Below are 17810 nucleotides of genomic sequence, written 5' to 3' on the forward strand. Positions count from 1 at the left end.
TGCCTCGTATCCGTAGGTTTTTTGCCTGCCGCATTTGTAGTGCTCCTTCTTCGGATTCACTTTCACTTCACCCACAATAACTCAGAAATAATGAAAACTAATTATGTAACTTAGCACTGCTGTAATCATGTTGTTGAATGCTTGTCATATTTGGCGCAAAATGTCCTATTTTAATTAGAACCATAATTACTTTCCCTTCAGATTAAAATTCGGGAATTCAAGGGAGAGCATTCCATTCGCCAGCAGTTGGATGAAAGTCTTATTTGCCCTCGGCGACTAAAGATGATGCTACTATGGAAACGAATGGTTCTGCTATCAATCACTGGATGCCTCGCAGGTAAGATGTTTTACCACTATTTCATTTGAAACTGCATTTGCTATTAGGCTTAGTGTATATCATCATTTTGAATGTGTATCGATTCCAGAATAACATTAGGGTTGGTTTTATAATAATCTCACATGGAAGAAATATCACAGACTAAGTCCATCATGTCCCTAAGGTGCAAGTTAGAGGACTTTGAAAAAAGAAAAAAAATCTCATAAGTTATAACCACATAAAATAGTATGTCTCATTCTGCTGGGTGAGGAAGAGACAGAATCAGAACCTTAGCAAAGCTCTTCTTCTTGACCAACAAGGTTACCCTGATGAAGTTGCAGTCATTACCTGCGTACAGTATGGCTCAGTGACAGTGTCCTTCAGCAGTTCCCCCAGAGCGCCCTCCTCCTACTGTATACACTACACCGTCAGGGACCTCTGGGACACCAATCGCAGTCCTGCTTCTGACACGTCCAGATCATTATCAGGATCCTTGGAATGAAACTGGCTCTGCATTTGAGCACAATCTTCTCGCCACCGTGGCTCGCTCTGCCCCTTGTGGCCACCTGGGATTCGAGCAGGAGAAATAGCAGACACATAGCAGAATGTCAACCGACCCTTGCGCAAATGACATTGTAAATCCCAATGAATGTTATTCAAATTGGCTCATGGGTAATTCACACGCGGGCTCTCGAGGGAGCGACTTCCGAGCGAACTCACCTTCCTGGCGGACAACAGCGACATTTATAACATCCAGGTCCTTCGGCGTTGCCTATGGGTGCTCGTCAATACATATTCATCATTGTGATAGTGCACTTAAATAGTGCCTGAAAATGTCACTGGATTAATCCAAAAAGCCTTTGAAAACCACTATAAAACAGCTTTGACGTCTGCCGGGTCACTCTTTGTGCAGGTTTGCTTCCCGTGAAGAACAGGTAGAGGAGGCTCTTCCTCAGGAGCTGTATGGACAGTGCCTCAGCTACACACAAAACTCGAGATGGGCCGTTAGACGTTAGCCTGGCGTTTTCACCACATTGATTTCCATCAAGTCATTAGGGTGTTAATGCTTAACCAACAGTCCAAGTGATTGAATTTAATGTTGAAGTCAGGTATTTGTGCCATTTATGTACCCATTTATTAATAGGTCATGATACAATTTATTAGGTCATTGTACACGATGTGAATGTAGGGTGAATGTAGGCACATTGTAAAGCGCTTTGGATAAAAGCGCTATATTAATGCAGTCCATTTACCATTTACATGATCTTATTGGAATATACATTAACTTCTGACAGTGTCTTCCTGTCACATGTCTCCCACTTCACTGCAGTTTGGTTCAAGGTGAATGAATGAATGTGCTCATATTTCATAACCTTCTAAGTGATCCTCTTCAATTCATGCTCACATCTTGTTCCTCACCTTTCGGCAATGACAAAAAGTAGGGATGCACCGATATGAACATTTTGGCCAATACCTTTTATTAACAGTGCTGTTATGGCCAATAACCCGGCCAATAACCGATACTTCCCGATGTCGATATGATCTATTTAAAAACAAGTTTCTATGATAATCACAATTTTTGTACGTACTGAAAAACACATGTAAACACTGTCAATTTGAAAAAGTTGTCTTTCTTTATTTCCAAAACATTTGGAAAAGCCCATAAATCATAGATTTTGTTTCCTCTAAATGTCAGAATTTTAGCCGATACCGATAACCGATACTAACATTGCTGTTATTACCAATAACCGATCCCGATATATAAAAAAATGACAGCGGCCGATACCAATATGATTGCTGATATATCGTGCATCCCTAACAAAAAGTGTTGACTCTTTCATGTATTACTCTGCCTAAAAGCGTTTGTGGAGTTGCTAGCCACATGCTGCAGTGTGTAAGCAGTAGGACATTAATTAAGTCTACTATGGCCACATGCTGCACTGCTTCAGTGTGTAAGCAGTAGGACATTAATTAAGTCTACTACAGTACATAGTATACTATAGTGTGTAAGCAGTAGGACATTAATTAAGTCTACTATGGCGGCATGCTGCAGTGTGTAAGCAGTAGGACATTAATTAAGCCTACTACAGTACATAGTATACTATAGTGTGTAAGCAGTAGGACATTAATTAAGCCTACTGCAGTACATAGTATACTATAGTGTGTAAGTAGTAGGACATTCATTAAGTCTACTATGGCCACATGCTGCAGTGTGTAAGCAGTAGGACATTAATTAAGCCTCCTATGGACGTCTGTTGACTTTTAATTTGGCACCAGACTGTGTTCCATCCTCGCTGGCAAATGAGTGCATCGCTATGGCCTCAATTAACTAGCATGATATAGATGTTCTGAAAATCCACCACTGCTTTAACAATTGATTCACTCAATTACAGGAAATCAGTAATTCATCTGTGAATTTATTACTTATGGCCGCAACTGTTTGTGCTTGTCAAGCAACCAACATTGGCTGCCTCAGTTCAATCGCAAACACCCAGAACTTGGCCATACTCGCTGACTTGTTATACGTCAAGATGTTGGTTTACCGCTCCATATCATCTTTTAAGTGGTCCGTGCAACTGCATAAACCTCTCCCAAACTCCTTAGCCAGCTAAATATTTACATAGTAATCAGAGAAAAATATGACTTATTTGCGATATGTTTGATCTACTTGCATTTTTACCAGGGAGCTTTACCGAGGCGAAATGAATCACATCTTGCATATTAACAACAGTGTGCTGATTTTTCGTAATGATGAAGCAACTGAGTGAGGCCTGGCACAGTCCAGCAGGGCAAATGGACCCTGTGTGCCGCGGGGTCGGGAATCATAGAGTAACTCACAATATGATTCTGTCACGATACTTGGCCGTCGATAACGATGGTATCGCGATACAGCGATTCTGTGATAACCGATACATTGCAAGAAATAATTATTTATTATATAAAAATACCCCTCAAAGGGCATAAAGCGGGAATGATGTATTTATTCACAGAACTGACATGATGTACAACAAAGTGCCTCTTTAACACACACTGACTGCAACTTTTTCATGGCTTCCACGTGTGAAGTTAAAATGTTTAAATGAACGATACAAAACGATGCCTCAGTAAAATATTTTTCAATGTGTGTAAATTAAGTTCACAGGGGGGGAAAGAATGCAAAAAAGAATGCAAAAAATACACATTTCAGGATAAATGTCATGATAATATGGTATCACGATCAGTGCACGATCGGCAAGTTACTTTCAAAATGTAATATACTACATATTACTAGTTACTTTCATTTGAAAGTAATAAGTTACTTTACAATATTACTTTCTGTGTAGAGTAACTGGTTACTTATTTCACTACTTTTGCATTACTTTCACCAAAACAACAGCAGCAGCAGAATGAGAACCATCCTGAAAAATAATTTCAACCTCCTTGAAGTCAGTGTAAACAATCCAAAATTCTAAATGTTATTCTTTTCCTTTGTTATTGTCATCTATAGTGGTTATTTGCATAAAAACAACACAGTTTGATTAGGAAATTATTGTATATTTTTTAAATATGTGCTTTGATTTAATAAAAATGTAACTCAACTTGTAACTTGAGTTACTTCACAAAGTAACTGGTATAATATTACTGAAATTCTATAAGTAATAAGTTATATTACTGAGTTACTGCTAAAAGTAATATATTACATGTAATATGTTACTTTTGTAATGAGTTACCCCCAACACTGATCACGATATGGGCGCCAATGTATTGATAATGTATCGCAAGAGGAAGTATATTTCAACATTTTGTCCCACCCCTAGTGTGCCACACTGGAGCAAGTGAGTTTTCTAGGTATCTAAAGGATATTTTCAGATGAAGCCTATGGATTGTTTAAACAGCATACAGTGAAACAAGATACCAAAAGCAAAACAATGGTCGATGGTGTTGACTATTCTCAAGGCGAGAAAAACACTGGGCCAATATGTCAGATCACAGCCACTTGCATTAAGGTTGATTTTCTTGGGACAGAGCAGCAGCAGTAGCAGTTCCATACTTGATCATAAAACTAATATGTGTTGAGGATCTGTGGGTGTTGAGTTGCAGTATTTCAGTCGCAATGATTAGGTAGATTTTTTTTGCTGTTGAATTATCCCCTCAAGGCAAGGAGCAATGCATTATAGGGAGACCAAAAAAAACCTAACCATGCAGTTTGGAGAATGTCTGTTTGCCCCATCCACTTTTTTGTTTGTTCAGACCCTGGCTGTAGCTTTTGGCAACAAGATTCAAGATTTGTATTGTCACTCCGTAGTACAAGTACAGTATCACGTGTGAAATTCTTGTGCTGTAGACTCCGTTACAACATAGTGCAAAATAACAGGGCATATAGGTGCAGGAAAACAAGAGAAACAACAAGCAATAACAGTAAAGCAATAAAAACAAGCCAGAAACAGTGACATTCACTGCACATAGGTGCAAATAGCATCGACATAATTTAAACATAATTAAACATATTCTCATGAAATGTTTGTAGGATATGTACGAAAAAATATATTTCCCATTCGTAGGATTATTCCTACGAACTCTATTACAAAGTCAAAGCAAACTCGCACGAGTGAAGCTCTTTCTTGCCTTGGTGTGAATGCACTCTTACGGTTAAGGTTAGCAAGTGTAAAGTAACGACTTTGTTAGGTTATGGTTAGGGTTTGGTCATGGTTAATAAGAAACATGTTCGTTAAAAAAATTAAAGGAGCTAAATGGGATATTCAGCCCTACTAGATGCCCGCAAACCACTATTATATATCTGACTGGCGAGTTATATTGTTGTGAGCAGTGAACCAATGTGTTTTATAGACTGTGTTTACGTTTGACATTACAACTCCAACGTGACATCTAGTTGGCAAAAACAAAAATCGCAGATACAATAGCTTCTTTAAATGTGGCTTACGGTTGAAAAAAGTGCTTTGAACACATGGCATCGTACATGGGCAACGTATATGCCCATCCGCCACCCCGGCCACAACATCCTTACTGGCCACCATTTTATTTCAGGTACCTATCGTGCCTATATAGCCCCCTGCTGGTTACCGCACCTTACGCATACATTATGCGGGTTATAAATGATATTCTACAACAGCATGAGTGAATACTGGATTCTGATTGGCTAGCAACAGTGGTATAAACAGGGTTTATAGCACTCGGCTTCGCCTCGTGCCACAACCCTGTACCAGTGGTAAATGTGGCCACAACCCCCTCCCTCTCGTGGTAAATTTGTTAAGTGCATTACGTTTTGTAGGTATGAACAGCCTGCTTTTTGGTGAATTATTTCAGTATAAAGGTCAAAGAGACTATTTCTTTTTCGGGTTGTTATATGATGCACTTTCCCCCCTTTCTCCAGCCTGTACAGAGGATGTCATATTTCAAGGGCCAAGATGGAAGACGGAGCCCAGTGACCTCATTCTACCAATCAACTCCCCCGACCAGGAAGCCACCATTAGATGCGAGGCGGAGGGCAACCCTTCCCCACAGTACAGGTAAATTACCCACCAAGTCACGGAAAGCCGTCTACCTGATGATCTCTGCTCTCGTCCCCGTCGCATCACGAAACTCCACTGCTGCTTAATTGCTTGTAAATCTTCATTGCTGCTTTCCACCCAAAAAAGAAAAGAAAAAAGAGATAGGCTTCAAAGAGCAACCGCTTAATTGAGCATCAATTTCTAATTGAAAAAGCTTAGAGTCAATTTTCAGTCTGAGCTGTGTGATGTCGAGGTAGAGCCGGGGAGCCTGATGAATACGCTAACGCCCCCAGATACGAGCGTGAGGTTAACTTTATTAATGATAAGATTTAAGCCGCTGTATGATTGAAGCTGATGATGACTTCTACTGTAATGTGGCGCGCGGCATAAGAAATCATTAGAAGGGGGAAAGGAGATTGCAGAGACTAATCTTCGCCGCAGATCCTTTGATATGTCCCCGGCTGTTCCCCTCGCAGCAGCAGCAGCAGCAGCGGAGGAGCCGGGCCTGGAAATGGCAGCCCGGCGCTGTTTCTGTGGTGGATTGTGTTTCCTAGCTTGGTCAGCAGCATATCGTGCAGATGCACAGCAAGCGGCGGTGGAGGACGAGGCGGTAACCTTGTGAGGGACATTCCGTTAAACGCTTACATTTCCTATCATCCGAAAACATGGCCTAAGAGCAGCAGCAGGGGGGGGATCGTTATACTTGTTGTTGTGCAACCCGAGCCATCCCAGGCTGGGGTCTGAACCATCGCTCCCACTCCCAAGCAAGTGAAAGCGTTTTTGACATCCACTTCCATCGCTCGTGTGGTTTTTTGTCCTTGTCCACTTGGTTGGTACAGTAGTGCCATGATAGGAAAACGTGCTTGTTGTTGATATAGTATGTGTATCTGCAGCCTTTTCACCAGCTGTGAACAAGCTGAGGTCCAACTTAAATGATGGCAGCAGTTCTTCTCCACAGATCCGTCTGTGAGAGGAGAACATCTGTTCCACACGTACGATACAGGTCTTTGATTTGATTTTCTAATAGTGTGAAGTGATATACTAGATGGTTCAGTTGCTCATTGTAACAAAAGAGAAGGAAAAAAGGGTTGTTTATTGATAACACAACACAAAATAAACGTGTCTTTACCCTCAATTATGGATTAATAATGTGAAACTGGGTTTAAAAAGACAATTTGTAAGCTCAGTGCAGTGGATTGGCATTTATGGTAATGCTTGTAAAGACAATTAGTGCTTTGTCCTTAGTTTTACTTTGAGGAAGGAATCATTTGTCAGGTGTATTTGGGTTGGCTTTTTCTTGACACTGATTGCATTTGACTCATTTCCCTTTGGGCAAGGAGAGGACTTTTTTTTATTAATTTTTTTTGTCCCGATGATCAAATACAAAGTGTAAAATTTGCTCAGGAATATATTTCACTAACACTGAAATTAGAAGCTCAAATGACTGCCATGCACACCCCTAGGAAGTGGCCATGCTGTGACTTTCACCAGCATCTGCAGACTGTGCATAGCACCAGATCATGCAGAGGACTAAGATTTGTATAATTACATAGGCCAGGCAAAAGCATACAACATTCAGACCATTCAGACTTTTATACTTATGCCTACCCTACACTACAGGATAATTTGCAAGATTATGGCCAAGATTCCCCCCTCCCGATTTTCTCGGGGGTGCTCCCGATTTGAGCCGCGTCGGGCAGATAATCTTCCCAAATTATCCTGTAGTGTGTGGGGTTCAAAGATTCACAATCGGGAAGACTGCCTCTTCCCGATTGTGAATCGGGCATATCTAACATGTTAGATATTTACAACCCGACAGGCGATTGCATCTTGAGCAGAGAGCCAGTAGTAGCTGTGTTTCCATTACAGTTTTTCGCAAAATAATCTGGTCCGTGTCCGCTCGCAGCCCCACACAGAAACAAAGGACGAGGAAATTGTCATTGAGGTGAAATACCCGTGCGTCTTTGAACGGGACGGAAAACTAATGCTATACTGCAAAGCATGTAGCCTACAACAAGCCTACAACATACACCTCGACCAGCACATCCTTCAAAAACATTTTACATTTTTTTTTAAATAAGATTTGTTTAGAAAACGAAATGACACAAATGTATTATTATTATTATTATTATTATCATTATTACTACTACTACACCCGGTGCGCACACTGAATAGGCATTTTAAAAGTTAACGTCGAGCCCTGCTTCCAAGGTGAATCTTCGGCATAATCTTCTAGTGTGTGGGGTTGCGTTTGAACAGACGCGATTGTGTGTGTCCCAAGATTGAAATGTAAAAAAATCTGCTCTCTCTGTCCTGTAGTGTGTGGGGTCTCAAGATTTTTATAATCTTCAAGGATTTGAAAATCCTGTAGTGTGGGGTAGGCATTAGTCTCCCCAGTTACAATATTAAGAAAAATATATCCATTTGGCTAGACATCTCTATGGAAGATTGGACCGTAGAATACTTTGTATGTAGAACTATACTTTCCAAATTGTACTTCAGACAGTTTGGTCAGTGTTGTGAGTTTGTCAGCACAGTTGATGCTAACCTGCCTGGAAGCCACGAGTGGCCTATCTGCATAATGCATGTCCAGTCAGGATGAGGTGATTCAGCCCTCCAGGACGTCCCGCAGTGACCCATATAGCATGTGGTTCAAAAGGAAAACTCTACGTTAACATTGTTCAAAAACAACAACAGTCAAAAGAGTTACTGGTGATGTGGCTTGCATTCCTGCGTCCGTTTTGTTATCCCATGTTTTTCTGTCTGTCTGTCTGTCTGTCTGTCTGTCTGTCTGTCTGTCTGTCTGTCTGTCTTTCTTTCTTTCTGTCTGTCTGTCTGTCTGTCTGTCTGTCTGTCTGTCTCTTTCTTTCTTTCTTTCTGTCTGTCTGTCTGTCTGTCTCTTTCTTTCTGTCTGTCTGTCTGTCTGTCTGTCTGTCTGTCTGTCTCTTTCTTTCTTTCTGTCTGTCTGTCTGTCTGTCTGTCTGTCTTTCTTTCTGTCTGTCTGTCTGTCTGTCTGTCTGTCTGTCTGTCTTTCTGTCTGTCTTTCTTTCTGTCTGTCTGTCTGTCTGTCTGTCTGTCTGTCTGTCTGTCTGTCTGTCTTATTATTAGTGAGTTGATAGCAGAAAGTCTAAGCATCAGCAGTAAAGGTTTTGGTGTCAATCCCTCAGAGTCGTCTTCCGTCTAGGGCCACCATTTTACACTGAAATCCTATAAGGAGTCATTGTAGAACTAGAAGATGTAGATACAGTAGCTTCAATAGACCAGAATGCAATGCAGCTACAAGACATTAGGGCCCAAACCTTCAATAGTTGCAATAGTAATCAACGTCCAAATCAGTATTAGAATGCTTTTTTTTTTTTTAAGTAATCCAACATTACTCCTTATGCATCAACATTATTATTACTTATTCTCAGACAAGGACATGGAAACTTTTGTGCCTCACAGCTCTCATCTAACATTACTTACCAGCACGGAAACTGCGATAGTTTGACCATGCAGCCAGCATGTGACAGGCTTAATTAGGCTCACAAGATGTAAAAAAAAAAGTCAAGCTGGAATATTGTCCAGATTTGTCAAGATGACCCCAAAAAAGTCGAGAGCCAAATATGCCAAAGGAAACTGGCATATCATAAATCTACAATGAGTTTGGCAAATCACCTGAAAATGCAAGTTTTCAGTCCCGTCCGTCCCCCCACCCCCACATGACATGTTGTGTTTTGGTTAACTAGGCATCTCACGCTTGATTTCAAGATTCAAGATTCAAGATTTGCATTGTCACTCCGTAGTACAAGTATCACGTGTGAAATTCTTGTGCTGTAGGCTCCGTTACAACATAGTGCAAAATAACAGTATAACAGTGCAAAAACAGGGCATATAGATGCAGTAAAACAAGAGAACAACAAGCAATAACGGTAAACTTTTCCTTTTCTTTTCCAGCGTAGACACCTTAAAACATAATTAAACATTCTGTTTGCACAGGTGCAAATAACATAGGCATAATTATCATATGTACTGGTGGCAGCTACTACATGATTGTTTATCATGTAGTAGCTGGTGGGCGAGGCTCGCATACGCAGCTGGGCCGCCTCGCCTGCAGCTCGGCTACCGCGTGGCCTCGCCTGCCCTACTGGGGCATGCGCAATGTTTCCCTCTCAGTCTCTCTCCCGCCTCTCTCTCTCTATCCCTCAGTCTCTCTCCCCCCTCTCTCTCTCTCTCCCTCAGACTCTCCCCCTTTCTCTGCTCTCCCTCGGTCTCTCTCCCTCTCCCTCAGTCACTCTCATCACTGATGTCACAATGATGTTACAATGCCTATGTATGACATCACTGATGGCATCATCACTAATCATTGATGACATCATCAGTGATGTCATCAATGGGACAGACAGAGAAACAGACAGACAGACAGACAGAGCCCTAGCTCCCTTTTATATACTGATGATAGGCAGGGTGGTGATTACATGTAATGTTCACAAACTAGGCGGTTAGCTAGCTTTATCTTGTCCTTTATTTATGCCGACTTTTTTGTTGTTGTACTTGGATGACTATGAGAAATTGGGGTTGTGTTTTACAAAAGGACCTTCCCCACTGCACGTTTTATTTGTCAGGCATAGGAACAAAGACAGAGAACATTCTGTTTAAAAAGTGATGGAATGATTTGTCTTGTTCTTTGAGCAGTATGTCGTCGACTTGAGATTTGTGCTATTTTTTATTTGTACCATTGTCGTGTTGTCTTATTGCTTTATTTTTGTATTTGATGTGTGTGTCTTGAAGGCCCATGGGGGCCGGGCACTGTAGAATGCATGACACTCTAATAAAAAAATCAATCAATCAATCTATACCCAGCCTGGCCTACACTCATCTGTGATTGAAAACAAGTTCATATTATAGGTTTGAAGGAAAGTGGGTTCACCAAAGATTTGAACATTTGATCACAAAATAACCCCTGGAATGCTTTGAACATTACAAATCCATATGGTTAACAGTGTGAGAGCACTCAAGGGTGCAATTTTCCTTCAAAGGATGTGTTGGCCATGTATGGAAATCCCACTCCCATTTGAACAGAGATAACTGAAGAAGTGATATCAGGTTGTCATTGTCACCGATCGGTCACAGGTTTACGCTAATAAACCCTATGGGTTGCAGTTGAGTTGAATGGCTGTGGTGAGTTAGTTGTTTTTGGATCCTCTGCTCCAACCTACACCTCACCCAGGGTTCACTCTGAACTCTCTGACAGGCTGCATATAGGAACTCTGGCAGTACTTCAGTTGACAAATAGACCTGTGGGGTGCCAGAGGCGCTCGCAATGGTGCTTTATATGAATACACCCTGTCATTGTGCTCTCTATGAATTGAGTGTAATACAGAATCAACAGCACAGCAGTGATTGGAGAGGAGGAATAAACAGTTCTCTGCTGTTGTCTCCTGTCACCTAATGTGACATCAGGGAGACGGTGGGGGTTTGTGCCGGGTGAGAGCGAGGGGCATGAATAGCACTCCGAGGATAGGCCTACTAAAGCAGATGCTATTTTCTCATTTAACCGAGACAGTAACAGCATGGAGCCGGATAACAGCACAGATCCTGCAAATTGTTTCAAACACTTTAGGCATCTGGCTATTCACTTAAAGCAGGTGTCTGCATGTTTCAGGCCTGTTGTGACCAATGTACGTGTGGGTGTGGGTCCTTCACTGTATACTATATGAACCATACGCCCCCGTATCTGCTATGCAAAAGTGAAGCCAGAATCTCACGTTTCAGCGAGTATGCAGAGTAGAGTCAGACTGAGTATGCAGAGTAGAGTCAGACTGAGTATGCAGAGTAGAGTCAGACTGAGCGCCCTCAGCCGTGCCGCCGTCTGACAGTGTGTGGCGCTGTGTGACGCTGTGTGACCGTGGCTGTCACATGCGGTCAATCAGCCCTTTTATATTGTCAAATAACGAACTAAAAACAAACTTGTGAGAAAAATGTGCACTTGAGCATCGAGAGACTTACGCACATCCACTGGTTGGTGCTGAGCTCAACCTTACTAAACAGGAAAATAAACGAAAAAAGGGCTCGCAACACAATTTTTTTAATAGCTCCCGTGGCGGACATTTATTGAGACGACAAACGGTTTCGGCCTGATTCGGGCCTTCGTCAGTGTCAAGTGAAAAATACATTAACAAGGAAGTGCTTAAATAGCATTTTCATGGGTCTTTGTCTCCGCCTAGTGGTGTGGAGGCAGACCCAGGTACAATCTTCAGAACAGTTTCACAAAGCATAAATCACATTCTAAGGAAAAGGAAAATGGTGGCAGACCTGGGTCTGCCTCCACACCACTAGGCGGAGACAAAGACCCATGAAAATGCTATTTAAGCACTTCCTTGTTAATGTATTTTTCACTTGACACTGACGAAGGCCCAAATCAGGCCGAAACTGTTTGTTGTCTCAATAAATGTCCGCCACGGGAGCTATCAAAAAAATTGTGTTGCGAGCCCTTTTTTCGTTTAAAAATGTGCACTTGAACATACAGTACATCAGTGTAATAAGAACTACCTAAAATGACAAAAAACATCTCTGGGGAAAATATTATTTAATGTGTACTTAGATTTTTTTAGTTTGGCTCATGTCCTGTCCGCTAAAATGGAGGGGGCAGGACTTATGACCTATACTGGGACCAGCCATCAGGGGGCGATCGAGATGTTTTGGCTTCACTTTTGAGAAGCTGTCAGGATGTCCATATTTCATATTTTATATATATTTTATGGTGTGTGGGTGTTTGTGTGCCTGTTTGTGCACAAGGGTGTACACTCTACAGTATCTGTGCATGTGTGTGTGTTGCCGATATCTGTTAATATTTATTTTCAGCTCCCACAGCCTGAGACAAACACATGCACGCACGCACGTGCGCGCACGCACACACGCACACACACACACACACACACACACGTGAGTGATATAGGGTTTGCATTATTTATTGTCTCACGTTCGGGTTGAAAACCAAATGAAATATCAATTTAATACAAAGCGACAGCAATAAGAACTCAACTTAATTGTAGAGAGTGCCCTGGTCAGCAGTTGAATTTCTATTATAAGCTCTCAGCTCTGCGTGTGCGTGTCGGTGGGTATGTATACGTGTGTGTGTGTGTGTGTGTGTGTGTGTGTGTGTGTGTGTGTGTGTGTGTGTGTGTGTGCTTGTGTGTGTGTAGTCCCTAGTGTCTGTGGGTGTCTGGCCTGAAGCAAAGCCAGGTGAGACAGCGCTGCAGCAGAAGCCCCACTCTGTATTTGATGAGCAGACCTCATGCAAAATTGATGTGAATCTCAAGGTCAGGCAGAGTTCATTCAGAGCATCCCCAGATCAGCCTCCGCCTGCAGCACACCGCGGCAAACAGGACATGTTCTCTGGACTCTCTGTCCCCCTGTTACCGCCCCCAACTCTGACGTGTGTTAGATTCTATATACTAGTTTCTGCACTTCTACTAAAGAGACGTCTGTCGCAGTCTCCCTGTTTCTCTCAATTCTGTGAGGAGTTATTGAAAGGAGATGGTTATATTTTTGACATGCAGACATCTTTGTGTTGTGTCGAGTTGAGTTGTGCTCACTACAGTAAATGGTATGCAACAAGTTGGACGAAACTGTTAATCCAGCCCTCTTTTTTAAATGAACAAAAATCGAAATCATTGTTGTTATTATATTGTAGTTGTTGTTATTTTGTAAGTTGTAATTGCCCAAATTCCAAATGGATGTAGATAGGGTACCGAACAAGGAGTGGTCATGTTAGAATATTGTCTGCCTTTTACCGGATTCTAACTGAAGGCTCTCTGTCATTTTAACACGGGTAATAGATTATGACAGATTTTTTACAACCCTGCCTGTCAAAATGACAGTCTAACTGTCAAAGTCTAATGCAACCTCTGATATATCTTTTTCTTTACAGTCTATGGTAGGCTGATTTCTTTAATATCGTATATGATGATAATTAATGAATGAAATCAATGAAAGCTGCCATTTTATGGGGGTGAGTGGGAGGTCGTCTCCAAAGCCTGGAGAGTGTCTGACCATCCTGAGGTCTATTAGATCTGATCTTTGTATAAGAACAATTAACATTGCGACTAGCGCATAGCTAACATCAATGTTGAATCCACTGGCATACAGTAGTAGCCATTTTGAGAAGTGGCACGAGATCAGATTTTTTTTTCTGTATATAAAGATAGTAAAAACATTACATTAATAGCTTGAGTCACTAGCAAGTGCTTTGGCTGTCCTGGAGTTGGCTGTGCTCACCGGCCAGATTTGTACAGTATGTAAAAATAGATCTCTTGCAGTGCGGCTGCAACAGATGAGCTTGAGATGCCATTTATCCTGTTTCCCCGAATGAAATCTTGCTGTTGTGTATTGTGTCACTGGTGGGAAATGTTCAAACTGAACAGTGAAATCTCCTAAACCAGTGGTTCTCAACACGGGGTCCGGGGACCACCAGGGGTTCTTGAAGGTTGTTCCAGCAGGTTTCCCACAAAACTGATGCATTGTTCAACTTCAGCATTATTTCTTTTAAATAAACACAATTAGAGAATGATCGAAGAAGAATGACTGTTTTGATCATAGCTTCACTGTTACTGTATGTCTCGACCTCCAGTACGATACAGAAAGTCATGATCATGGACTTCTTGACAAAATCATATCTAACAATGAAGATATGTTCTCAGATTTGGGATTGACAAAATCTCATCAAATGTAATGGGGGTGTGGCCTTAATGTGGTCTAAATTCGGGGTAATTGATTTGTAATTGATTGGAAAAAAATAATTGCCATGTTGGTAAAGCATGCTGTGTACAGTTTACTGCTGCGACATGATTTCAGTTACGGTTACCTCTGTTGCCGGCAATGTGCGAAGTTGCCGAGTGCGCATTTAATATGTTGTTCATAACTGGTCAATCATGATGTGGATTGCACAACTGCTCCTCCTACACTACATACAGGAATAATCCTTTTGAATAGCTCAGACATGGCTGTGGCTGAGACAATCTACACGGTAAAAATGATCTCAAATTGTGTAACGAAATCCGCTCCTTATGGTAAGAATGACTTTGGCTTTTGCTTCGCTGCCCTTGATTCTTTCGCACTTTGGCTTTTCCTCATCTTCACCTCTCACACACACCCATGCCTTCGCTGGAGTTCACAGCAAAGGCAGAATGCGGGGTGTCGGTGACAGGTGTCTCTGGGCCCTTCTCAGGTGTGCCTGCTGCAGGAGTAGGCGGCTCGGCTTCACTGCTGGTGTCAGCGCGGCGTACAGACACCCTCACACCCAGCCAGCTGTCTGCTCCAGACAGAGCTGTGTGTGTGATCCGCTCCGGCTGCACGCCATCATCCTCTGCCATTCATTCCAATCATTAATTTCAATCACGCTGCAGCGTGGCTACCAACACACGCAGCCAGCTTCCATCCTTTTCCCATTCAGTCCCCTCTCCAAGATCTGCACACACCCAGAGGATTACAGTACGTCAGCGCCTTGCGATGGAGAAATGGAGTTGAAATGCAGACTCAAAGGGAATCCCGATACGATAGTATTGTTTTATTTTAAATGTTCATATTATAATGTATTATATACGTGTTCGTATATTTCTCAGAAGCGTGAACTTTTTGCCGTGCGTCTTGAAACATTTGAAAAGTAATTGAGTGCCTGGAGCGGTGACAGAATCAGTCAGATGAAGTGAATGGCGCACCAGGCTGTTAAGATGAATAATGCAGGCGACAACATGAAAGACTATGATCATCTTTTGTCGTCTGTCAGGCAGGAAACTGAGCTGGAGTCACGCCCGCTTTTAAGACTCTACGTGAAGCACCATCCTGACGGCTTGTTAGTTTGCCTTGGGGGGCGAAATAATATTGATTTTTTTTCGCCCCCCCCCCCCCCCCCCCCGCTAATTATTATTGTCATTTCACAGTCGTCGAGCCACGCCAAGCTCAAACAGACTCACACATGTCATTCCAATCACACTCCACTCACGCTCACATTCAGGGAGAGAGAGAGAGGGATGTAAAGGTGTCCATCACATCTCCAGCTAATTCACTGTGATGGCTGTTCGTTCAGCAGAGATGAAATCCCATCATCCCGCGCTCCTGTAGGATATCGCTCTCCCTGAAACGCCATCAAATCTGCTGCCGGGAGACGTTGTAAATCTACCTCGAGGTGAACCGAGTGATAGTCACTTTATATAGACGCACCGCACTTACTGCCAGGCAATGGTGCTCGCGGTGAATTACCTAATGAGCAGCGTTTGATTGCTCAGCATAAACCATTATTCAGTGGGTTTCTATCAATATTGAGAGCTGCAATTGATAGCTGTCACTTCCTTAAGTTTTTTATGAAGTCGTTTGATTGAGTGTCTCATGACCGTTCATTAAAGGGAGCAGAAATTGATTGTTAGATGCAATGCAATACGAGAGATCAGCCGTGCAGCATTTTGGTTAGCCTCGACGCAAGACTCTTCAGTCATTCTCGCTTCAGAGTCTCGGATGCGTGGTCCCCTCAGCCACTGCAACGCCGGCTAAGCCCTCATTCACGCAGGACGCCGAACGTAAGCAGAACTGAAGCTTGAAGCAGGCACAAGCTGAACGTACGCATTAGGCTGGGTTCACACCGGGGACCCAAGCCTTGCCTATGCCTTGCCTTTACCCACGCTTTTAAATAGGCGTCCGACGTCCGTTTTAGTCAACGAGGCTATGCACACCGGCTGCCTGAGCGTGAACCCTGCGTGTACCCACGCCTTGCCTGTGCCTTGCCGATTTTATCGTTTAGGCGTGAGTTCTAATTTCAAGCCGACTAGGCGCGTGCAGGCAGGCTTCTTCTGTCAAGCCATGAAAGAAAATCACGACAATATCCGTGGGAAATGGCAAAGTCAACTGAATTTCAAAATAAAATGGAGTTACTACAACAGTGTTGAGCAGAGAGAGAGAGAGAGAGAGAGAGATTGACGGGTGGCTATCACGTGGGGCTTTCTCCCTGTCTGCAAACAAATCTTCATGAGAGAGAATAGCGACCGAAGAAGCAAGATGGACAATGTTGTTGTGCCAGCACATATTCTTGCAAGATTACCTCTCTAAAATGTCCGACTATAGTCAGACCTGGTTATACATATCCAGCATCAATAGAACATTAAATATATCAGATTTATTTTACCTACCCTATCCATGATAATTCGGGACCACACGTGAAAAAATACAGTCGGGAGAGAGGAGAGGCGCTTGGTTCAGCGTGCAAAGGCGTGCGGTGTGATCGGTTCACGCCCAGCTCAAGGTCTGCAGGCGTAGGTGTGGGTTGAGGCAAGGCAAGGCGTAGGTTCCCTGTGTCTGTGTGAACGTAGCGTTACTGTTCACACAAGACGCCTTCTCTTTTCCTCTCTTCCTCTCAGCGCCTACCCGCCCACAACAACCCCCATTGACTTCATGCCTCACGGCTTCACGGCTTCAGCGTCAAGCTTGGAAATTCGGCGTCAGGCCTGAGTGATCACTTCGGCGTGGCGTTGAGCGTGGCTTCGGCACGGCGTCGGCGTGGCACGTGCGCGGGTGGTGTGAACGGCTTTGCCTGTTAACAAGGACGCCGAAATGAAACTTGTGGGTACAGCGTAGGTACAGCGTAGGTTGAGCGTTGCTTCGGCGTGCTGTGTGAACAGGGGCTAAGTGGCTGCACGCGATATACACGCTATCAATCACAATAAAACTGTACCTACCTCCGAGGCAATGTTGTTATCCAAGATGCCGGTGCCCTGGCACTCCCAAATAGTGCGTACTTAACAAAACCAAGCCCTTTTTCACGTTTCAAGTTTTTAGGTGCTCCACAGCGCCGGATGTATCGGTTCGGTGCTCAGTGGTTAGGAGGGTGTAGTGCAGCTTACAATTTTGAGCATCGGCTCCGCCATGTGAAAAAGTGCTCGGTATTGGAAACTACGCACTATTTGGGAGTGCCAGGGCACTCTTGGATAACAACATTGGCTCGGAGGTAGGTACAGTTTTATTGTGATTGATAGCAT

The 17810-nt window shown here is 42.9% G+C and overlaps 1 protein-coding gene across 1 annotated transcript in view; it reads left to right on the forward strand.

The window, feature by feature from the left end:
- Positions 1–282: 282 nt before the first annotated feature.
- Positions 283–17810, forward strand: part of cntn3b (contactin 3b) — a gene marked incomplete at both ends in the record, with an annotated part of 50769 nt that continues 33241 nt past the window's right edge. Inside the window, 2 exons of the mRNA XM_083660730.1 lie at positions 283–337; positions 5688–5823. Of these exons, the coding sequence (XP_083516856.1) occupies positions 283–337; positions 5688–5823 (191 nt within the window). The remainder of the gene's footprint in view (positions 338–5687; positions 5824–17810) is intronic.

Source organism: Poromitra crassiceps (genome assembly GCF_964638095.1).
Source record: "Poromitra crassiceps genome assembly, chromosome: 25".
NCBI lineage: Eukaryota > Metazoa > Chordata > Actinopteri > Beryciformes > Melamphaidae > Poromitra > Poromitra crassiceps.